Source organism: Podarcis erhardii (assembly GCF_964252035.2).
Source record: "Podarcis erhardii genome assembly, chromosome: 14".
Classification (NCBI taxonomy): domain Eukaryota; kingdom Metazoa; phylum Chordata; class Lepidosauria; order Squamata; family Lacertidae; genus Podarcis; species Podarcis erhardii.
Genome location: NC_138503.1, coordinates 30,135,651 through 30,156,120, shown reverse-complemented (window position 1 = coordinate 30,156,120; position 20,470 = coordinate 30,135,651). Strand labels below are relative to the sequence as shown.

At 49.4% G+C, this 20,470-nt stretch overlaps 1 protein-coding gene across 3 annotated transcripts in view; it reads right to left on the bottom strand.

Annotated features, from left to right (window-relative positions):
* SCNN1B (sodium channel epithelial 1 subunit beta) overlaps positions 1–15,130 on the bottom strand; it is a 39,565-nt gene extending 24,435 nt beyond the window's left edge. The window contains exons 1-2 of one of the 3 annotated variants that reach the window (XM_081840557.1): positions 14,961–15,130; positions 10,103–10,399 (exon numbers count right to left, since the gene is read on the bottom strand). In XM_081840557.1, the coding sequence (XP_081696683.1) occupies positions 10,103–10,145 (43 nt within the window). In that variant the 5' untranslated portion in view covers positions 10,146–10,399; positions 14,961–15,130. Of the gene's footprint in view, positions 1–10,102; positions 10,400–12,646; positions 12,716–14,960 lie in introns of those variants that run through there. The other 2 variants (XM_081840558.1, XM_081840559.1) reach the window with 2 other exon arrangements.
* Between the last annotated feature and the right edge of the window lie 5,340 nt (positions 15,131–20,470).

The window sequence follows — 20,470 nt, the reverse complement described above, 5'->3', positions numbered from 1 at the left end:
ATTTTAAAATCAGTTTTAAATGTTCAGGGATCTCAGGGTTGCCAAGAACAGTGTCCTTCCACCATCAGATGCCTAGGTAAACAGGAATACTTTCATATTCCTTCTGAAAGTCAATAATGAGGGAGAACATTCTATTAAACACCAACTGGGCAGCCACCATTGGCATTACCACCAACAAGACCTCACTGGCTGATACTAGGGTCCGAGATACTTGATATTCACAATTACATTGTAAGAGCATCATATCAAATTGTTCTGTACAGTGGTACCTCTGGTTACATACTTAATTCGTTCCAGAGGTCCGTTCTTAACCTGAAACTGTTCTTAACCTGAAGCACCACTTTAGCTAATGGGGCCTCCCACTGCTGCTGCGCCGCCAGAGCACAATTTCTGTTCTCATCCTGAAGCAAAGTTCTTAACCCAAGATACTATTTCTGGGTTAGCGGAGTCTGTAACCTGAAGCGTATGTAACCTGAAGCGTATGTAACCCGAGGTACCAGTACATTTAAAAAGTGGAATTTTAATTGAATATTTTGGTATTGATTTTATTGATCGAAACCACTTAGAGTCTCCTTTGAAGTACAACACAGTATATAAAAAATAACTAAATAAACAAATGGTCCTTGACAGGGATGGAGATGGGTCTGAACCGGAGCAGGGGGTATGGAAAATCTACCAGCAATTTGTTCTCTGTAAACCTCATTGAAATGAACGGAAACCGGACAGTGGTGCCAGGCCTGGTGGATTGGGGCCCCTGCTGGAGTCGTCAAGTAGGAAGTCAAGTGCCATGTGGATCTTCCACTCAAGGCACCAAATGTTTTGGTCAACCCTGGATTTAGATTTTGCCAGAATGATTCATATTTGCTCTCTGGAAACCAGGAGATATTCCTGCCACTCCTTTCTCCATCTTTGCAAACCCATGCAGATGGGCAAAGCTCTTTTCCCACCATCTGTACAGGGGAGCAGACTATGGCCTGCCAAGGCCTGGCTGCCACAGAAAACCAATTCACTGTGAAGTGGTGGCCATTTTAGTCTTCACGATGAAGAGCCAGGGAGTTAGGGTGCCATAAGCCAGAGCAACACTTCCACGGGACTCCTCAGGCTGCTTCCAGACTGTTCTCCAGGGGAGCCAATCGTAGACCAGCCAATTCAGGTTGCACAGTTAAAGCAGTGGGTTGGGTGCTCTCATGCAATCCCCAAAATCCCAAACTTTTTGCCGCAAGGGAGGCGAGGGGGAAAGGGAATGGAAAGTGTAGGTTAACAAGTGCTTGACATTGTGTAAAGGACAGAAGAAGAGTTCTGCTGGATCAGGCCACCATCTAGCACAGTATCCTGTTCTCACAGTGGCCAACCAGATGCCCCAATGGGCAACTCAAAAGCAACCTCCCTACAAATGAATGCTCGATAAACAGCCAACTTTGTGCCAATGAAACAAGATGCACAAAGCAGACATGGTGGAGTTATGGGGAGAAAGGAAGAACAAACCCTGCAAATGTCCCTATTTTTCAGGGATGTCCCTGATTTAGAGAAGCTGTCCCAGCTTCTGATTTGATCCTGGGATGTCCCACTTTTCCTTAGGATGTCCCTATTTTCATTGGAGAAATGTTGGAAGGTACAGAAAAAGAACTGGACTGGGTCCCCCACCCCCTCCACTTATTCCCCCCCCCCAACTACTTTCACCCGTGTTTGATGACAGGTCTCAGAAGCTGCAGGAGGACACAAGTGACTGAGCCCCCTTTGGGGCACCTTCCAATCCTCTGTGACTTGTTAGGGGTGCAACTTTCATGGTCTCTAGAGACCCTCCCTCCTGCCCAGTGGAAGCCAGGAACATAGCTGCCCCCGCCCCCCAGCAAGCCTCTGCTCTCCTGGAGGTTGAAGGAGGAAGATTCCTCCCAGGCAAGAAAGAGCTGCCTGGCAGGGGCAGGACCAGAGGTTATGTTTTTCAAATACTTTCGCCTTTAAGATACCATCGGTACATTTTGTTCTGCCGATGGAGGGCTGCGGCGGAGTTTGCATTGGCCTCGCGAGTCCTAAAAGGCACGCCTTGTACTCCTCTAGCATGCCAAGGATGCATATTTCTGAATCGGTCGATCCCAAGGTGGAATGTCGAAACGAGAGAAAGAAAAGAGAAACCCAGCAAGTGCTTAGACAACGGTTTGTAAGGTGTAAGGGCTCATCCACACTGACCTTTTGCCCTGTTCCTTCCAGGCACAGGCCTGCACTTTGAAGCACCCTTTTTCATTTTTGCTCCAGAGCCTTCCCTGACTGGGATTGCCATTTGCTCTGATTTAAAGAGTGGTTTTTCATGGGGAAAGCAAAAAAAAAAGGGGGGGGCACACTCAGACATAGAGCTTTCAAGTGCAGGCTGTGGCTGGAAAGTAGAGAGGAAAGGAAAGTGTGGATAAGCCCTAAGAGGTGAAGCCAGAGCTAATCTGAGCAAGGCCAGCAGGGCTCGGTGGCAGGACACCTGCTTGGCATGCAGAAGGTCCCAGGTTCTGTCCTCAGTGGCATCTCCAGGTAGGGATGGAAATGTCCCTTGTCAGAAACCCTGGAGAACCACTGTCAGGCTGCACAGATCTTCGTCTTCTTTGGTGATTACTCGTAGCCAAGATTGTCTTCCATGAACACGGTTTTAACAGCGAGTCCGTAAGTGACTATGGAGGCCAGTTCTGGATCCACATGTCCTTCCACAGTTGGGACAGGTTTCCGGGCAGGAGTTGATCATGGCAGAGGCAGAGTTAGCTGCTCTGGCACCCAGAGTTGCACACATGCTGTGCACCTGGGGGCGGGGCGAGCTGCCCACGGGGGGGGCATGGCGAATGTCCCACGGGGGCGTGGCAGCGAGCACAGGGTTGGCGCCTCCCACGGGGGTAGCGTGCCGATGTCACCCCCTCAGGGATGACACCCAGGGCGAACCGCACCCCCCGCACCCTCTTCCTCTGCCAGTGGATCATGGTGAGGGGTTGCCAAGCGTGCCTTCCTCGTAGCGTGTTTCTCCCTTTCGTCATGAGTTCGAGCATCTTCAAAGCCCATGACACCTTTGGGAAAGGCTGTTCCCCAATTGGAGCACTCGCAGGCCAGTGTTTCCCAGTTGTCGATGTTTACACTACATTTTTAAAGATTTGCCTTGAGAGAGTCTTTAAACCTAGTTTGTTGACCACCAACATTACGCTTTCCATTTTAAAGTTTGGAATAGATTAGTTGATTTGGAAGATGATAAGCAGGCATCCGCACAACATGACCAGTCTAACAAAGTTGATGTTGAAGAATTATTGCTTTGAAACTGGTGATCTTTGCTTCCTCCATTGCACTGGCATTAGTTTGCTTGTCTTCCCAAGTGATAACATGGAGCTAGATGGACCAGTGGTCTCACTCAGTTTCCTATGTTCTGGTTTAAATCAGCCCTTTATTTAGAACAATGAGAACTGGAACCTTGTGTTGTTTTTAAAGGAAAGAACCATAGCTCAGTGGAAGTAGAGTATTGCTTTTCACACAAAAAAATCCCAGGTTGAATCCCCAATATCTCCAGGTGGAGCTGGGAATGTCCTCTGTTGGACATGCTGGAGAGTCGCTGCCAGTCAGTGTTGGCAATACTGCACTAGATGGAAGCAAGTCAGCTTCCAAGTTCTCTTTGATGGGGCACAGAAGACCTTGTGGAGAGAAGCAGCTGTGGGGACTTTCATTCTTACAGGGTCCCATTCTTGTCCATTTCTTATATGTTAGCCCAGGAGGCAACAAGGTCTTGGATCTTAAAGTTCTTCCCAATGTTTAGTCGAAATCTCCTTTCCTGCAATTTGAATCCATTGGCTTGATCCTGCCCTCTGCAGTAGCAGAAAAGAAGCTTGTCTCATCTTCCATGTGGATTTTTGAAGATGACTATCAACTCAACTCTGAGTCTCATCTCCAGGCTAAACTCTCTCAACCATTCCTCAACGGCCTTGGTTTCCAGCAGTGTTAGAAACTCAGAGATATAAGCTAGGCACCAAACGGCTCTTTAAACCAGGGTTTCATTTGCCAAAACAGAATGCTTAGTTGCCATTTTGGGGCTCCTGAAATTCATTCCGATTGTGCAGTTAAAATATAATGGGTAGGATTCTACAGGATGTGTTGCTAGTGTGTGAAAAGGGTCAAGATCCCAGGATCCCCAGGAATGCACCTCCAGATGGTGGAGAGGTCAGGCGCCATCCTAGCATCAGGGCATCTTCATTTGGTTGCATGTGGCCGATAGCACAGGTACAAAATGTGCCTGGTACCTGGTGTATTTCAAACGCTGATTTCCAGACCCTTGATTAACTTGGTCTCTCTCTGAACACCTTCCAGCTTGTCAATATCTTTCTACAACCATGCTGCCCAGAATTGGACATAAGATTCCAGGTGGGGACCAGTGTGGTGTAGTGGTTAAGAGTGATAGACTTGTAATGTGGGGAACCGGGTTCGCGTCTCTGCTCCTCCACATGCAGCTGCTGGGTGACCTTGGGCCAGTCACACTTCTTTGAAGTCTCTCAGCCCCACTCACCTCACAGAGTGTTTGTTGTGGGGAAGGAAAGGAAAGGAGAATGTTAGCCGCTTTGAGACTCCTTCGGGTAGTGATAAAGCGGGATATCAAATCCAAACCCTTCTTCTTCTTCTTCTTCATATCTATCATCTATATCTATCTCTATCTATCTATCTATCTATCTATCTATCTATCTATCTATCTATCTATCTATCATCTATCATCTGTCTATCTATCCTGGCCTTATATCCAAGGATCACAGGGTGGTTTACAATATAAAAACACAAAAATACATAGTAACAAACAAAAACGAACCTCCCCTCCCAGTCTAAAAGGCCATGTTTAATTAGTCAAAGGCCTGGGAGATGAGGAATGTTTTTGCCTGGCGCCTAAAGATATGTAATGAAGGCACCAGGTGAACCTCCCTGGGGAAAGAACTCTACAAATGGGGAATCACCACAGAAGAGGCCAGATAACTCCCAGATAAACACACCCAATTCTTCACCTGTTCCTCAGAGGTCTTGTTTTTTTCCATAATGCTGACCATCTTTGTTGCTAAACAATCAGGAGCTGAATCCTGCCTTGGTCTCCTGCAGATCCTCATCTCTCACTGCCCCTGCCCCAAATTGCTCTTTCATAGAGCCAGATGGAGATTCCTCCCCTCCCCCAGGGACCATCTTCTTCTTCTTCTGTATGCAAACCCCATTAGAGAAGAATGAACTCAGGTTGAAGCAAACACACTCAGACTCTGCTAGGCAAAGGCTGCCATGCCAGGCGCTCTGGGTGCGGGTGTTTGTTCCCGGATGAGTCACTCATCTCCCCGGAGGGCAAATGGGGATGCTGTGTAGCTAAGGAGAGGTGGCCAGGAGCCCACGTTACCTTTGGCAAAGCACCAGCACACTTCCTGGGTGCCTTTGATTTTCCCAACCATGAACACACACACTGCAAAACCTGACGGCAGCATGTGCAGAAAATGCAAGCTGGCTTGTGAAAAAGCACAAGGCAAAGGGGGAGGGCCGTAGCTCAGTGGCAGAGCAGCTGCCTTGCATGCAGAAGGGCACAGGTTCTATCCCCAGGTGGGGCTGGGAGAGAGAGTCCCCCTGCCTGAAACCCTGGAGAGCTGCCATTGTCAGCGCTCATCCAATAATTCCAATGGATTGCTGAATATTGCTTTATTGGATATATGTTGTTTATTTTAAAGTTACTGCAACTTTTTTGTATTGGGTCCAATTGTTATTAGGTGTGTGATATTTGCTGTCTATTTTGTTGTTTCTTCACCTTGTTTATAGTAAGTGGTACTTTGGTTCTCAAACTTAATCCGTTCCAGAAGTCCGTTCCAAAACCAAAGCGTTCCAAAACCAAGGCACACTTTCCCATAGAAAGTGATGCAAAATGGATCAATCCTTTCCTGACTTTTAAAAACAAACCCTAAAACGGCAATTTAACATGAATTTTACTATCTATCGAGACAATTGATCCATAAAATGAAAGCAATAAACAATGTACTGCAGGCACACAATCAATCAATCAGTAGCTGAACTGGGTTCCACACAGTCACAAAAACAAAACAAAAAAGCCGCAAAAGCAAAGACACAAAATAAATAGCAAAAACAGACAGACCTCAGCGTAACACTCAAAATGGAGCACGTTCGGCTTCCGAAAAAAAGTTTGCAAAAGGGAACACTTACTTCCAGGTTTGCAGTGTTTGGGTTCCAAGTTGTTTGAGTACCAAGGCGTTTGAGAACTGAGGTACCACCATATAGAAAGGTGGGATACAAATTAAAAGTGAAATGAAATCCACACTTCATTTCTAGGTACTGCTCCACACTTTCCCAGTCCATGAGTGAGCATTTTGGGGGGTGCGGGGTTTGCCATGACATTTCCCCCACAAAAACAGGCTCTAAAGCTGAATGGCAATTTGGGATTTATGTGGATTTATTTTCAGCTGTAAAGAGCAGGTTTTCACAGAGAAAGCAACAGGGCCAAAAATAAATATAAATAAATAAAATGCTAGGAGATGGAGCTTTAAAACATGGGCCTGTACCTAAAAATGCAGCACAAAAGGAAGTCTGGATGACCCTCCGTGTAGAGACTACTGAACTAGATGGGCCAAAGGTCCAGCTCAGTAGAAGGCAGCAGTGTCCAATCATGCTGTCATCTCAGGGACTGCACCAAAGTCAAGCCAGGCTAAGACCCACTGCTCCCTGAGGCTGGGAAGAAAGGCCTCTCCACCTCGGTCATGGGCACTGCAGGCCCAGGGAGCGGAACGGGTGTCTGCAGACGGCACACGGAGTCCGATCGGGAGGCATTTGCAATCTCCAGCCTGGCAGGCTGGCTGAGTGGCAGGGAGCCAGTGGCGGAAGCCAGAAGCAACGCGCTGTGACCAGGCAAAGGAAACATTTGCCGGGCATGCAGAATCTGTGCTACAATTGGCCGCAGTTTTGCTTTTGTGGGGAGCACCTGCAAAGTCAGCTGCCGTTGCATGTGTTTGGCAAACTCTTACCGAGCAGGATGAATCTTTAGGCTTCTTTCTTTGTGCAAACAGCAGTGTGTGTGTGTGTGTGTGTGTGTCTACAGCTCTTGTCCAGTCTAGGAAGACTTGCATAGAGGCACTACACATTTTCAAATACCAGAAGTGGAAAAATTATGGAGGACACGTTCCGCCTCACCCATCTCCCTGATGTGGAAAGAGAGATGATTGCAGGAGGAAGCAGGGGTGTAGGAAGGGGTGGGGGTGGGGGCAGACCGCCCTGGGTGCCCTCACTGAGGGGGGTGACAAGCCTACCCTGAGCTGTGGGGTTAGTGGGGGAGCTGTGCCACTCTGTCGGCAGCATTCCCTCCTTCCCAGTGTTACGGAAGGGGGGGGTATGTCTTCTTCACCTTCTTCTTCGCTACAATATATCAATTTATTTCCAATTGTCAATGTCAAAAGGGACTAAAATCTATAAAATTCATAGGAAATCAACGTGCCAGTTTGCTCAATTTCTCTAGGACTCCATCACACCTCCCCTGTCCAGCATAATCCCTCAAGCAAGGTGTTAAGACCCTAATCCTGTCAAATCACTCTGATCAGCCTTTCCTCCAGGCAATGTCAGGTGGCAGGCTATGCATATTTGGGACCATTGTCTTCTCATCCCCAGGAAGTGTTTATCTGTGCATATCTCCAGCTCTGCATATTCCCCCCTCCCTCCTCCATATGTTAATCTGTGTAACCCCCCCACCTTCCTGAAGTGCTGATCTGTGTAACCCCTCCACCTTCCTGAAGTGCTGATCTGTGTAACCCCCCACCTTCCTGAAGTGCTGATCTGTGTAACCCCCCACCTTCCTGAAGTGCTGATTTGTGTAACCCCTCCACCTTCCTGAAGTGCTGATCTGTGTAACCCCCCACCTTCCTGAAGTGCTGATCTGTGTAACCCCCCACCTTCCTGAAGTGCTGATCTGTGTAACCCCCCACCTTCCTGAAGTGCTGATCTGTGTAACCCCACCTTTCTGTGATGTATTCATGACGTGTTTTGCACTGTATTCTGGGACATGGAGGGAGTTTCAAAAACTCATGTCACCCCTTTCTCACTGTTCAATCTCGCCTTGAACCTGTTGCGCAATAAACTTGGATCTTCTGCAGTTTGCTCCTGTCTACGGCTGAGCTCATTTTTCCTCCGCAGGGACCCACGGACTTAGTCCGATGAGCTGGGTGGCAGAGCAGCCTCGCACCCAGATTTTGCCGTAACACCAGTTAGTTTTGACAGCTTGGGGGAGGCTTGGAAGTTACGGGTGGGCAGCACGCTGAATGTCCACCATGGGCGGCGCACTCCGCTCTCATGTGCTGCTCGCTCCGCCTCTGGCTGCAGGAGATGCACGTCACTCCAGACACCCAAGCGGCTATCCTGGGAGGGCACCCTCCACACCATGTCCCCCTTGGGAGCGCACCTACCCTGGGCAGCATAGATATATGCTCCGCTGCTGGAAGGAAGCCCATTCAGCTGGGTCTACAGCACTACTGTAAGACCATCCCAGCCCTGATTTGCTCCTTTGGCAGAGCTGGGACTGGCATTTTTTGAGTCCTTGGCAGATATCAGCAGCCAAGGAGCTTGGGGGGCTGGCAAACTAGGAAGCTGCCCAGGGGCGCCGACTTATAAAAAATATTGGGGGGGCGGGGGCCCATACCGACTTATAAAAAATATTGGGGGGGGCCCCAAGACCTCCAAACCGCTGCTGCTGGGGGAACGAAAGGGGCGAGCCCCGGGCTGCCCCAACCTTAAGTGAACCTGTGAGGGCCCGCCCTTTGCGGCAGCCGATTGGCTGCTGCCGTGGGCGGTGAATATTAATGAGCTAGGGGGAATCCCCGCTTCTCGCGGGGCTGACGCCAGCCCCGCGAGATTGTTGATGGGTCGAGAGCCCGCAACCCCACCCCCTCTCTAGATCGGGAGTGGCTTTGTTTTAACTCATTACTGAATGTATTTTAAAAGGTAACTATCATCAAACAAGGAAAATAAAAAATACCAACATAACTTTGTGATTTTACAAAGCATAATATAACTAATAATTTTCTTAAATTATTGGGGGGCAGAGCCCCCCAAATGAATTTTTGAGGGGGCTCGGGCCCCCTCAGGCCCCATGGAGTCGGCGCCTATGAAGCTGCCCCATTCTTGCAGGCCCTCAGGTGGCAAAGGGCCTACCTCCATCCCTCCCTAGGAGACCTCGGGGCGAACGGACAAGAAGGAAGGGGAGGATATCTGGCAAGATCCAGTGGTGGAGTGGAGCAGAGCCAAAGCCTCACCATTAATTCCATGGCAGGGACAACCACATCTTCTCCCAGATCACAGCCAATCCTCTGCATGCCAATTAAGTCAGAAGCTGTTCTCAGAGAGAGGTCCCCACTCACGGAAGCTAAGCAGGCACAGGGGGAATCAATTCCATCAGCACGCACGGCCAAGGGTTCAAGCGCACCTTCTAGTTTAAGAAAATCCCAAAGCCGCTTTCTTAGGACCAACAGAAATGCTGCAGAATAACTGAGCAAGCTTTTGGGTCCACCAGATCTCTTCCACAGGCTGGAAGTTAATCAAAGTGGAAGGGATGAAAGAATTGGGTGTTCAAGCCACTGTGTCTGCCCAGGCCAAAAGCACCTTTTTGTTGTGTAGGCTTAGAGGGGAACCTGTGCTGGAGCGCATCCGCACCTCAGAATTGGGAAGGGGACATAGCTCAGTGGCAGAGTTATCTGCCTTGCAAGCAGAAGGTCCCAGGTTCAATTCTTGACGGCATCTCCTGGTGGAGTTGGGAGTGACTCCTGCCTGAAATTCTGGAGTGCAGCTGCCAGTCAGTGTGGACAATGCTGAGCTAGAACAATGGTCTGACAGTATGGCAGCTTCCTATATTCCTAATTTGCTTCTACACGCCACTGGTGAGAGTCTTGTATCCAGGATCACTCCATGCGAGGAGGGAGCCTGGAAGGCATAACTGCCAGAGGGGAAATGGATCGGAGAGAGTCATCTTAGGACCTGTCCTGGTTTTTCACCACCACCCATTTCGCCATGCAGGATACGACTGCATCGAGCCTGTCTGCAAACTGAGCTATCTGATCTGTCTAGGCGCAGCCTCCCTGTGCCTTACCTGGCGAGCTTCTGTCTTCTCCAGTAATTGCTGGTGGATCCATAGTGATCTAGGATGGCGTTGGCTCAAAAGATGCCACAGGGGGAGTGAAATGGGCAGAGGGCGCTGTCCTCCATTCGCCAATGGGAGGCGAGTGCCTTCCAAGACCCACTCAAGTCCCAGGCAGAGCTAAGGGAGCTTCAACCAACAGCCCCTTCCTGCGGCAGAATTTATCAGGTGTTGGTAGCAATGGCTGTTTTCGGGAGCAGAACAAGCCTTGGGTTACACGTGTGCAAAAGGGGGTGTCCCCTTTGTCTCCTGCAAAAGGGAAAGAGGCAGATTATAAATGTCCATTATTAAAAATGTCATTATCACCGCCTGTCCCTTTCTGCATTCATTTCCTTCTGACTTCACTCTTGACAATGCCCCTTCCCTCCAAAACCTCCCACCTATGTGACTATATACCTGCAACTCAATATATGATTTAATACACCTGATACAGTGGCATGTACTCCACAAAAGCTCTTGCCATTGTTAATTTGTTAGCCTTTAAGGTGCCACAAGACTCTTCTCAGGCTTTTAAGGCAGAGAGATGTCTTTAAAATAAATTGTTTAGCAGTGTTCTGTGTTTTTAGCCTACACTATGCAGAGGCAGGAGGCACAATTGCCTTGAAAGTGCAGCAGGTTTAAAACTCATCCCTCAGAATCTCCTCTCAACATCTGAAGATCTCGAAGTTTGAAAGGATGTACACAGATTTTAAAATTTGGGTTAAGCTTTGCGATTGTAGGGGGGTAAATGGATCCTCCCTGCAGTCTTTCTCCAGTAATTGCTTTCTCCAGTAATAGGTAAGAAACACCTCATGGGGCAGGGGGATGAAAACAAATGCTTGAATCTACATAGAATCACAGAACTGTCCAGGCATGTTCAAAGTCCGTTTTGGGGGCTTAATCCAGCCCACTAGTCAGTTTAATCTGGCCCCTGTGGCTGTTTATTTCCTGGGGTAAAGTCCTGAAAAAACCTCAAAAACTTCAACCCTAAAAAATGGTTAACAACTTTGGTCGGCCCTCATGGCCCTTCATTTCATCAAATCTGGCCCTCTTTGAAAAAAGTTTGGACACCACTGATCTAGTCCAGGGGGTAGGCAAACTAAGGCCTGGGGCCAGATCCGGCCCAATCGCCTTCTAAATCCGACCCGCAGGTGGTCTGGGAATCAGCGTGTTTTTACATGAATAGAATGTGTCTTTTTATTTTAAATGCATCTCTGGGTTATTTGTGGGGCATAGGAATTCATTCATTCCCCCCCCCCAAAATATAGTCCAGCCCCCCGCAAGATCTGAGGGACAGTGGACTAGTCCCCTGCTGAAAAGGTTTGCTGCCCCCTGATAGTCCTACCCCTTGCAATGCAGGAATATTTTGCCCAACGTGGGGCAAATTAAGCATGAGATTAAGAGTCTCTTGCTCTACGGACTGAACTACTCTCACAGATGCCATCAGAGCTAGTATTTGCTGCTCTGACTTCTTAACACTGCAGAGGGTCCATGAAGATCCCCCAGTAGAAATGCAAAAATGGGAATGTAGGGCAACAGAGGAGCAGGAGACTGTGGGAAAAGCTCCAGGTAGGCAAGGAAGCTAGATGGGCCCAAGGCGGCAGCAGCAGGCCCGACGGTGTGACTGAGAACTAAAGGGAAATGCAAGCAAAATGTCCCAGGTTCAGTCCCCAGGTAAAGTTGGGTGAGACACCTGCCTGAAACCCTAGAGAACCACTGCTGTCTGTCGGGGTGGACAGTACTGAGTTAGAAGGACCCAATGGTCTGATGCAGGACAAGGCTGTGGGAGACAGGGTTTTTTGAAGCCCTCCCTCCAGCAGCTGTTCCACCTGTGCTGCTCACTCAGCTGTTGAAACTAAGGTGTGGCTTGCGAGCGTCAGCTGGGAGCACTGGATTGGCATCCCTGACGCTGGGGAAAAAACCTGCCGCCCACAACAACCTGGCCTCTCATCAAGCTCAGCAGGACACACTTCACCTGGCAGAGCACCAAGGATGTTTTCTGGCTAGCATGGCAAATGGGACACATTTGGGGAAACAGAGCTCTGTGTTGCTCTTTGGATGCTGTTTCTATCATGCAGAAACTGGGGATTGCAAGAGCTGGTCTTTGACAGGGAAGTTGAGCAACAAGGCAGAAGAGAAGGACATTTATGAGCACAGCAAAGTTGCTCACTTAAAACAGGCAGAAACTGGACTCTGGGAGTCCAAGACTCTTGGCACCCAGACAGCGCAAGGTCCTCCCTCCATCATTCAGGCTACCCGTGGCTCAGAGCCCAAAGCCTTCAGGTTGGGAAGAACAAATAGTTTGAACCACCTGAGATCACTCACTGAGCTTCTTGAACTTTGACTCCTCGTTTGGAAACTGGAATAACCACCATTTAAATAAGCAGAGATCTTTGATAGGCCGGTTAAGGATGCCTCCAGCTCTTGGCTTAGGGACTTATTCAAGCAAAAGGTGGCGGGAGTTATTTGAGTATTTCTAGCAATAACTGGGTTTTTTATATTATTATTGATTGATACCTGCTTCATAAGGATGTTAGAAGAGTCTTCTGGATCAGGCAAATGGTTCATCTAGTTCAATATCTTGTTCTAAAAGTGCCAACCAGATGCCTATTATAAGACACCCACAAGCAGGACTTCAGCCCCAGAGCACTCTCTACCTTCCTGTGGTTTGCAGCAACTGGTTTTGAGAAGCACGGCTGCCTCCAACTTTGGGGGCAGAGTATAGCTATCATGGCTAGTAGTCCTTGATATAAACTTGCTTAATCCTCTTTTAAACCCATCCAAGTCGGTGGTCATCCCTGCCTCCTGTGGGAGGGAGTTCCAAAGATTAACTAGGCAGTGCACAAAGAAGTGCTTCCTTTGCTGGCGATCAGCTTGGCTTAAACCACCCTTCCCCAAACTTGATGCCTTCCGGATATTTTGGGTGGCTCCTCCCATCAGCCCCAGGCAGCATTGCTGCAGGGCACAGAGGCTGGTGAGAGTTGTAGCCTTGAACTTCTGGAGGGCACCGGGTTGGGGAAGGGTTAGGGTTAATCTTCAAAGGAGCCTTTCCTGAGATTATTTTTTTTAAAAAAAGGATTTGGAAATGGTTACCGGTATATTGATTGATAATTTATTTGTTTAAATTGTTCAGTAAAAATATATACAAAAAAATAAAATAATTAATAAATAAAAAGGATTTGGTCTTTAGCAGAAACTAGGGAAGGGCAATGCACTTTGGTGACTCTGGCCTCCAATGCTGCTCCCATATAGATTCGCAGACTTGGAAGGGACCACAAGGGTCATCTAGTCCAACCCCTTGCAATGCATGAAACTTTTTTGCCTAACATGGGTTTTGAACCCACAACCCTGAGATTAAGAGTCTCATGCTCTAACAACTGAGCTATCCCTTCCTGTGTGCTGCCGCCGCCCCCTCCTCCCCACAGCCAACATGATCTGCTCCAAACTCTTATCCCCTTCCCAGGGTCACTTCACACATTACACACTTTCCCATATAACAGCAGAACATTGTGCACATGCCAAACACACGTTTTCCGCCATGTACATGAGCTGCACTTGTCGAAAAGCTGGTGGTTTCAGTCTTGCACAATTCTGATTCTTGGGGAGGGGCAGCGGGCAGCCAAATCTGGCCCTGGTAGAGAGGAGTGGAGCAGGTTTAGGCAAAACTGTGCATCCCTGCTCCCAATTGGGGGGGGGTGTCATTATTCTCCCAGTTTAGCTAACCCTGAGCCAGAAAACAGCCTCACTGTGGCCAATAGATTACTATCCCCTCGCCCCTTTTCAACACGGAGGTCTCCAAAGGAGTTACAACAATCTAAAAATGCCATTACAGTGGTACCTCAGGCTAAGTACTTAATTCATTCCGGAGGTCCGTTCTTAACCTGAAACTGTTCTTAACCTGAAGCACCACTTTAGCTAATGGGGCCTCCTGCTGCCGCTGTGCCACCGGAGCACGATTTCTGTTCTCATCCTGAAGCAAATTACTTAACCTGAAGCACTATTTCTGGGTTAGTGGAGTCTGTAACCTGAAGCGTCTGTAACCTGAAGCGTATGTAATCCGAGGTACCACTGTAGAGTATTTAAATCAGTTAAAATAAATTACGGTCAAGAGAGCATTGGAGGAGCCCGACGGTCACTGGATCAGGACAAAGGACATGGGGTAGGGTAACCTAGTCCAGCATTTTGTTCTCACCCTCTTCTGGGAGGCCCACAAACAGCCTGAGCGCAGCACAGACACCGCGGCTGGTAGCCACGGATAGCGTCATTCACCGCCATGGATTTGTCTACACCTGTAGTGCTCTGCCACTGGAACTCCCTGCCAATTGAAGGCTGGAGAGCTTCAGAAGACGAGGGGGGAAGCAGCAGCAGCGCCCAGGTGGGTGAAGGGTTCTGGCACTTGCTCGCCCCCTGGAATGAAGTTAACCCCTTTCTTAACCTAGGAAGGTTCTCTCAAGGTTTAGGGAGGGGGAAGGAGACAGATTTCCATCCTATAATCATCGCAAGTAAAGGGGGGGGGGTTGGATGTAGAGAGGCGGCTTTCTTGGAAGAGGGAACGTTCCGGACTTCAATAAGCAAGAGTCGTATGAACTTGAGCCATGGGGACCCCTTCTGTCTTCATCGAAGGTGACCCCTCCCGCTCTGCTAGGGATTCCTCCTGTTCTCGATCCCTTGGGTGGGATCAGGGGCGCCCCCCCCCCGGAGATGATCGCTTAGGGGAGCCGGCGGAAGAGGCAGCCCTCCGGTTCGACGGAGCCCCCGGACAGTTTGATTCCCTCCCCCCCCCACTCGGCTCGGAGGGGTCCTTGGAAGGAGCGACCTGCACATCCCTCACCTGCCTCTCCGCCTGCTTGGCGGCAGGTGCTCCTGCTGGTCCCGCGGACGCCTTCCTGCGTCTTCCCCGACGGCTCCGTCTCAGGCTCCGTCTCTGCCTGGAGCTCCCGCCTCCTCCGTCGCCTCTGCCCCTTTCTGTTGCCCGGAGCGCCCTCCGTTCCTTCCCACCCCCCTCCCGTTCACTTGCCAAATCCTCGCCCGCCCCCACCCTCAGGTCGCCACCTCTTCCTCAGTCTTGTTAGTACAACGGCCTGGCAGGCGGAAATGCGGCCGGCGAAGCTTTTCCCAGGCGGGAGGATGCGGCTCCAGTTGGATTCCTCCCCGTCGGCGGGCTGGGAAGGGAAGGCGTGCCGGGCTTAGGGAAGAAAAAGCACTCTGAACATGCGCAGAAGCCGTCTCTACGCCAACCTTTCCGACAGGGGGCGCTGCGCTTCTGACTACCAGGGCTGCGAGGCTGCTCCCGCTGCCCACCCCCTCTGGCGACCTTTCAGTGCGTGACAGAGCAGAGAGGGAGGGGAATCGGGACCTGCCTGACTCGGCTGCTGCAGAGCAACCACCCAGCCCAGGACAGGTTTCCTCCAGCTCAGAGCCCCATCCCGTCCTGAATTCTCAAAATGCCTCTGAATTAGTTGCTGGGAATCGCAGGTGGAGAGAGAGCGTAAGAAGAGCGTGCTGGATCAGGTCAACGGGCCATCTAGTCCAGCATCCTGTTGCCTGTGGGATTCAAGCATAAGAGCCCTCTCGCCTCCTGTGGTTTCTCCCCTCCAGTGGCGCTCAGTTGCTGCTTGGTGTCTTTTCCCATTGGGACATCCCTTTGGCCCCTGCGAGAAAAAGATTCTGGGTTGAATGCAGCCTCTCTGGCCTGATCTGGCCACAGATTTTTTCTTATGGAACCTCCAAATCCAGGAGTAGTCTATCTAGGTCCTGGGAGGTCACGTTGAGAACCGGATGTTGGCTTGATTCAGCACTGCAGGGCTCTTCTGATGTCCTCAGGGGACACTGTCCATTTAAACACAGGAAGGTGTTGATCGGGATGGGCTTGATCACACCCATGTCCGGTGTCCTTGTCTCAACAATGCCCCTGCAGGGCTACCAAGCGGGGCACAAAGTTGACCAGAGAGCCCCCTCCCTCTCCACTGTTTGTTGCTTTTGACCTGGCACATTCCAAGATAAACTCCATGCTTCTCTGGAGAGAAACCAAACACATTGGCCACAAACCTCTTTGTTCCTTCATGAGGGCCGGTCTCTTTGCCTTCTCCTCTCCAGAGATAGCAAGTGTCTTTGCAGAGTTCACCACAGCCCTGCTGATGGCAGACACACAGCTGGAATTGACTGTGCTGGCTTCCGAGGAGGAGGAGGAGAAGCAGGAGGATGCTTAGGAACATCTGAAGGTGCCATCTTAAAGAATTGTAGAGTTGGAAGGGACCCCCAAGGATCATCTACCAGTGGTGGCCAAATTTGGCCCTCCAGCTGTTTTTGGACTACAACTCCCATCATCCCTAGCTAACAGGACCAGTGGCCAGGGATGATGGAAATTGTAGTCCCAAAACAGCTGGAGGGCCAAGTTTGGCCACCACTGATCTAGACGAACCCCATGCAACATGTCCCTTGGTCTGTGTAGCACAAGTGCTCCCCTTTTAATACCCTGATCTCAAGCAAGGTGGGAGGGAAGCCTAGAAAGAGAAATGCACTCTGCACATGCCTAGAGGCCCTCTTCTCAGTTACTTCAAACATTCCTAACATGGAATATGCAGACCCTTATCAGCATCATTATTCTAAAGACTTCTCTGCTGTCCTCCACAAAAGCTTCCAGGACAGTTTGTTGACTCTGAGCCTGACATTTCCCCCGCCAACGCTGCCTCTTTGTTTTGTTCCACCGCTTGTGCAATTGCCGAAACTCACATCATGGGGCCTCATGTGCAATGTATGACTTACAGTGCCGGGCTGTGGCCATTGCACTTTTCTCAGTGGAACTCTGGAAGAATGAATGCATCGTTCTAAAAGGCCAATCGACGAGCAAGCAAAGCTCACATAAGACAATGCCCAGGGGACCGTTTTTTGGCACGGGAAGGAAGCTCTACGTTGTGTAAACAAAGGGTTCATGATGAGTTTGGCAGCTGGGGAAGCCAGAGGGCTCTCAGAGCAGCAGGCAGGCTGGTTTTGCTTTCAAGACATGAATTGCTGGCAAGCACCTGTGTGGCTGCTTACACCTTAAAACACACCTCCCCAGCCCACCCTCAAAAGAATAATGGGAACTGTAGCTTTCCCCCACAGAGCTACAATTCCCAGTACTTAGCAAAATACAGTCCCCAGAATTCTTTGGGGGAAGTCAAGTGCTTTTAATGTCTGGAGTGAACACCGACAGATGTCTCTCTTCAACATTTCATAGAATCATAGAACTGTATACAGGCAACTTGTGATTTGCACGGGGTTTGCATTCTGGGTCACTGTGTGCATTGGTAAGCTCATAAGCCCACCCTGTCCCCATTATGCCCTGTTATGCCTCTGCCCCCTCCATTATGTCCTTTTCCAGGTCCAAAAACAGCCCATGTGTGCATGGTCATGTGTGCTTTGAATGCGCACAAAACAGCCGTTCCCTGTACAGTGGTACCTCAGGTTAATAACTTAATTTGTTCTGGAGGTCCATTCTTAACCTGAAACTATTCTTAACCTGAGATACCACTTTAGCTAATGGGGCCTCCCGCTGCTGCTGCGCTGCCAGTGCGTGATTTCTGTTCTCATCCTGAAGCAAAGTTCTTAACCTGAGGTACTATTTCTGGGTTAGTGGAGTCTGTAACCTGAAGCGTCTGTAACCTGAAGCATCTGTAACCTGAGGTACCACTGTAGTTGGAAGGGACCCAGAGGGTCATCTCATTCAACCCCCTTCAATGCAGAAATCACAGCTAATTTTCCAGAAGCGATCTACTTTGGATGTCACCTGGATGTCCAACTGTGCAAAAATTAGGCTTATCTCTTTCATGGTATCCATATTGGAAGAAGAAAAAGAAGAAATCTCCCTTCTCTTGCCACTAAAATGGGTGCAAGTTGCTTTATGAAGCAAGATCAGAAGAGCCTGGCTGCTGGATCAGGTCAAAGGGGGCCCATCTAGCCCAGCATCCTGTTCTCTCCATGACCAGCCAGATGCCCTAATGGGAAGCCCACAACAGCAGGTCTCTCCCTACTTGTGCTTCCCAGCAGTTGAGGCTTCCTGTCTCCAACAGTGGAGGGAGAACCTACTCACCATGGCTAGGAGACACTGATAGCCTCCTCCTCCATGCATTTGTATAATCTTCTTTTAAGGCCATTCAAGTTGGTGACCCTCACTGCCTCCTGGGGAAGTGAGTTCCACAGTTTAACTCTGCACTGTTTTGAGGAAGTCCTTTAATTTGTCCCAAACCCTCCAACATTCAACTACATTGGATGTCCATGAGTTCTGGTATTAGGAAAGAGGGAGGAAAAAACATTATTCGCTTTCTCCACACCTTAATTTTATACACCTCTATCACGTCATCTCTTACTTGCCTTTCTTTCTAAGCTAAAAAGTCCCAAATGTTGAAAACAATCTTTCTTCAGAGACGTGTTACTGCATCATCCCCTTGATGACCCAGGTTGTCCCTTTTCTGGCCCTTTTGCAATCCTGCCCCATGGAAGGACAGCAAAGCAGAGAGAGGAGGACAGTTCCACTCTTAGGAAATGGTGAGGGAGGCTGACGTCAGGGAGAGTCATGTGCTTCCCTGACTGAGACATTCTAGGGAAATGACTAGAGGGAACATAGACTGAGTCCATCAATCAAGCTCAGTGTTGTCGGCACTGACTGGCAGCAATGGCTCTCCAGGGTTTTTCCAGAGAGGAGACGTTCCCCTGGAGATGCTGTTGAGGATTGAACCTTGGGAGCTTCTACGTGCAAAGCAGATGCTCTGTTGTGAAGGTGCATGGCCCTTTCTTTTGGGGTTTTGTTTCCTTCAGATGAGAGAGGACCCCCCCCCCCCGCTGTTTCTCATATAACAAGCAGAGCCCAAGCAGAAGCAAAGAGGAAAACATAGAAAATACTCCAGGGAACAATTTTTGGGCAGCCTCTCCAGCTCACCCCCGCCCAGTTTCTCTCTGCCATTCCAACTTGAACCACTCCTTCTCTCTCTAGCCTGTATTATCTTTGCAAATTTGAGAGCAGCTTTCAACTGAAGGGTATACAAAAGCTCTCCATAAAGCATAAAATCTAAATATTCACCCACCAGGCTTTTGCCTCATGCCCGTGAAAGTAAACTACCTGCCTAGAGCTATGAAAAAAATTGAGTCTTTGGTGACTTCCAGACCATTTAACACGCATTTAAAGCATATGGCTTTTTACTAAAGAACCTTGGGAACTGCAGTTTGTCAGGGGTGCTGGGAATTGTAGCTTTTGGATAGATACAGTTTCCAGGACTGGGGGAAAGCATGGTTTTTAAAGTGGTATAAACACGCTTTAAATGTATGGTGTGGATGTGACTTTCATTTATCAACTCTCATACTCCAGTCACACTTCACATGAGGAAAGCATCAGAGAGAAGGCTCCTCACGCTTGGACCCCCAGCCTTGGGGTGAGCCCAGATTCTTCCCAACTGAGGAGGCAATGTGGTGTAGTGGTTAGAGTAGGACCAGGGAGACCAGGTTCAAACTCAGCCCTGAAGTTTGCTGAGTGACTTCAGTCTCTCTGTCTCTCTCAGTCTTGCCAAACACACAGTGATTTTGTGAAGATAGAAGGGAGGCGGAGAGGACCACATACATCACCCCGAGCTCCTTGGATGAAGGTTTGCAATAACAAATGAACAAATTGAAATGACAGGCATACAAAGCAGTGACGTGAAGACTGGAGCACCTGTCAATCCTGCCACCATGATTCAGGCACGTTGTCTGTCTTAAAGAAAAACCAGGTATCTGAACATTCAAGTGTTTATTGTTTCATTCTTCGCTTCTGAAATCCGGTTCATCCTTGAGGAGGGAAAAGATGGAACATTTCCTAGTGCCACAGCCAGTGTCTGTCTTCCTGCATTTCAGGGGTTTGGAGTAGATGATCCTTGGGATCCCTTCCAACCTGACAATCCTATGATTCCCCCTTGGTCTGTTATTCCAGGAGTGACCTGCTGGGTTTGTTCCAGCTGCAGAAAATCACAGAAATGGAGCAAAGTCAGAAGCTGAAGTTTGGCTACAAAACTGGCCCTCTGTTTCAGAGAAGAAGCCAGCAAATCCTGGTTGGTGAGCCTCACATCCTCAGAGTGTCTTACAGAGGGGTGGGGGATCCCTGTGGCCCCTGCGTTCCAGGCACTGGTGGGGTGCAGCTGCACGTCCCTGTCAAGCTGGGTGCTCCCAGGTCTGAACGGATGAGCAACTTCAGGGAGCGACTCTCCTGAGTCACCTGTTTGTCCTCTTCCAGCCCGCATTCCCAGTTCCTCCGAGCTGCTCCGTTTCTGCAGCAGCCACCTCAGCAGCCCTGGATGCATCATGGCAAAACTGCATCCCTTCTGCAGGTGTCTC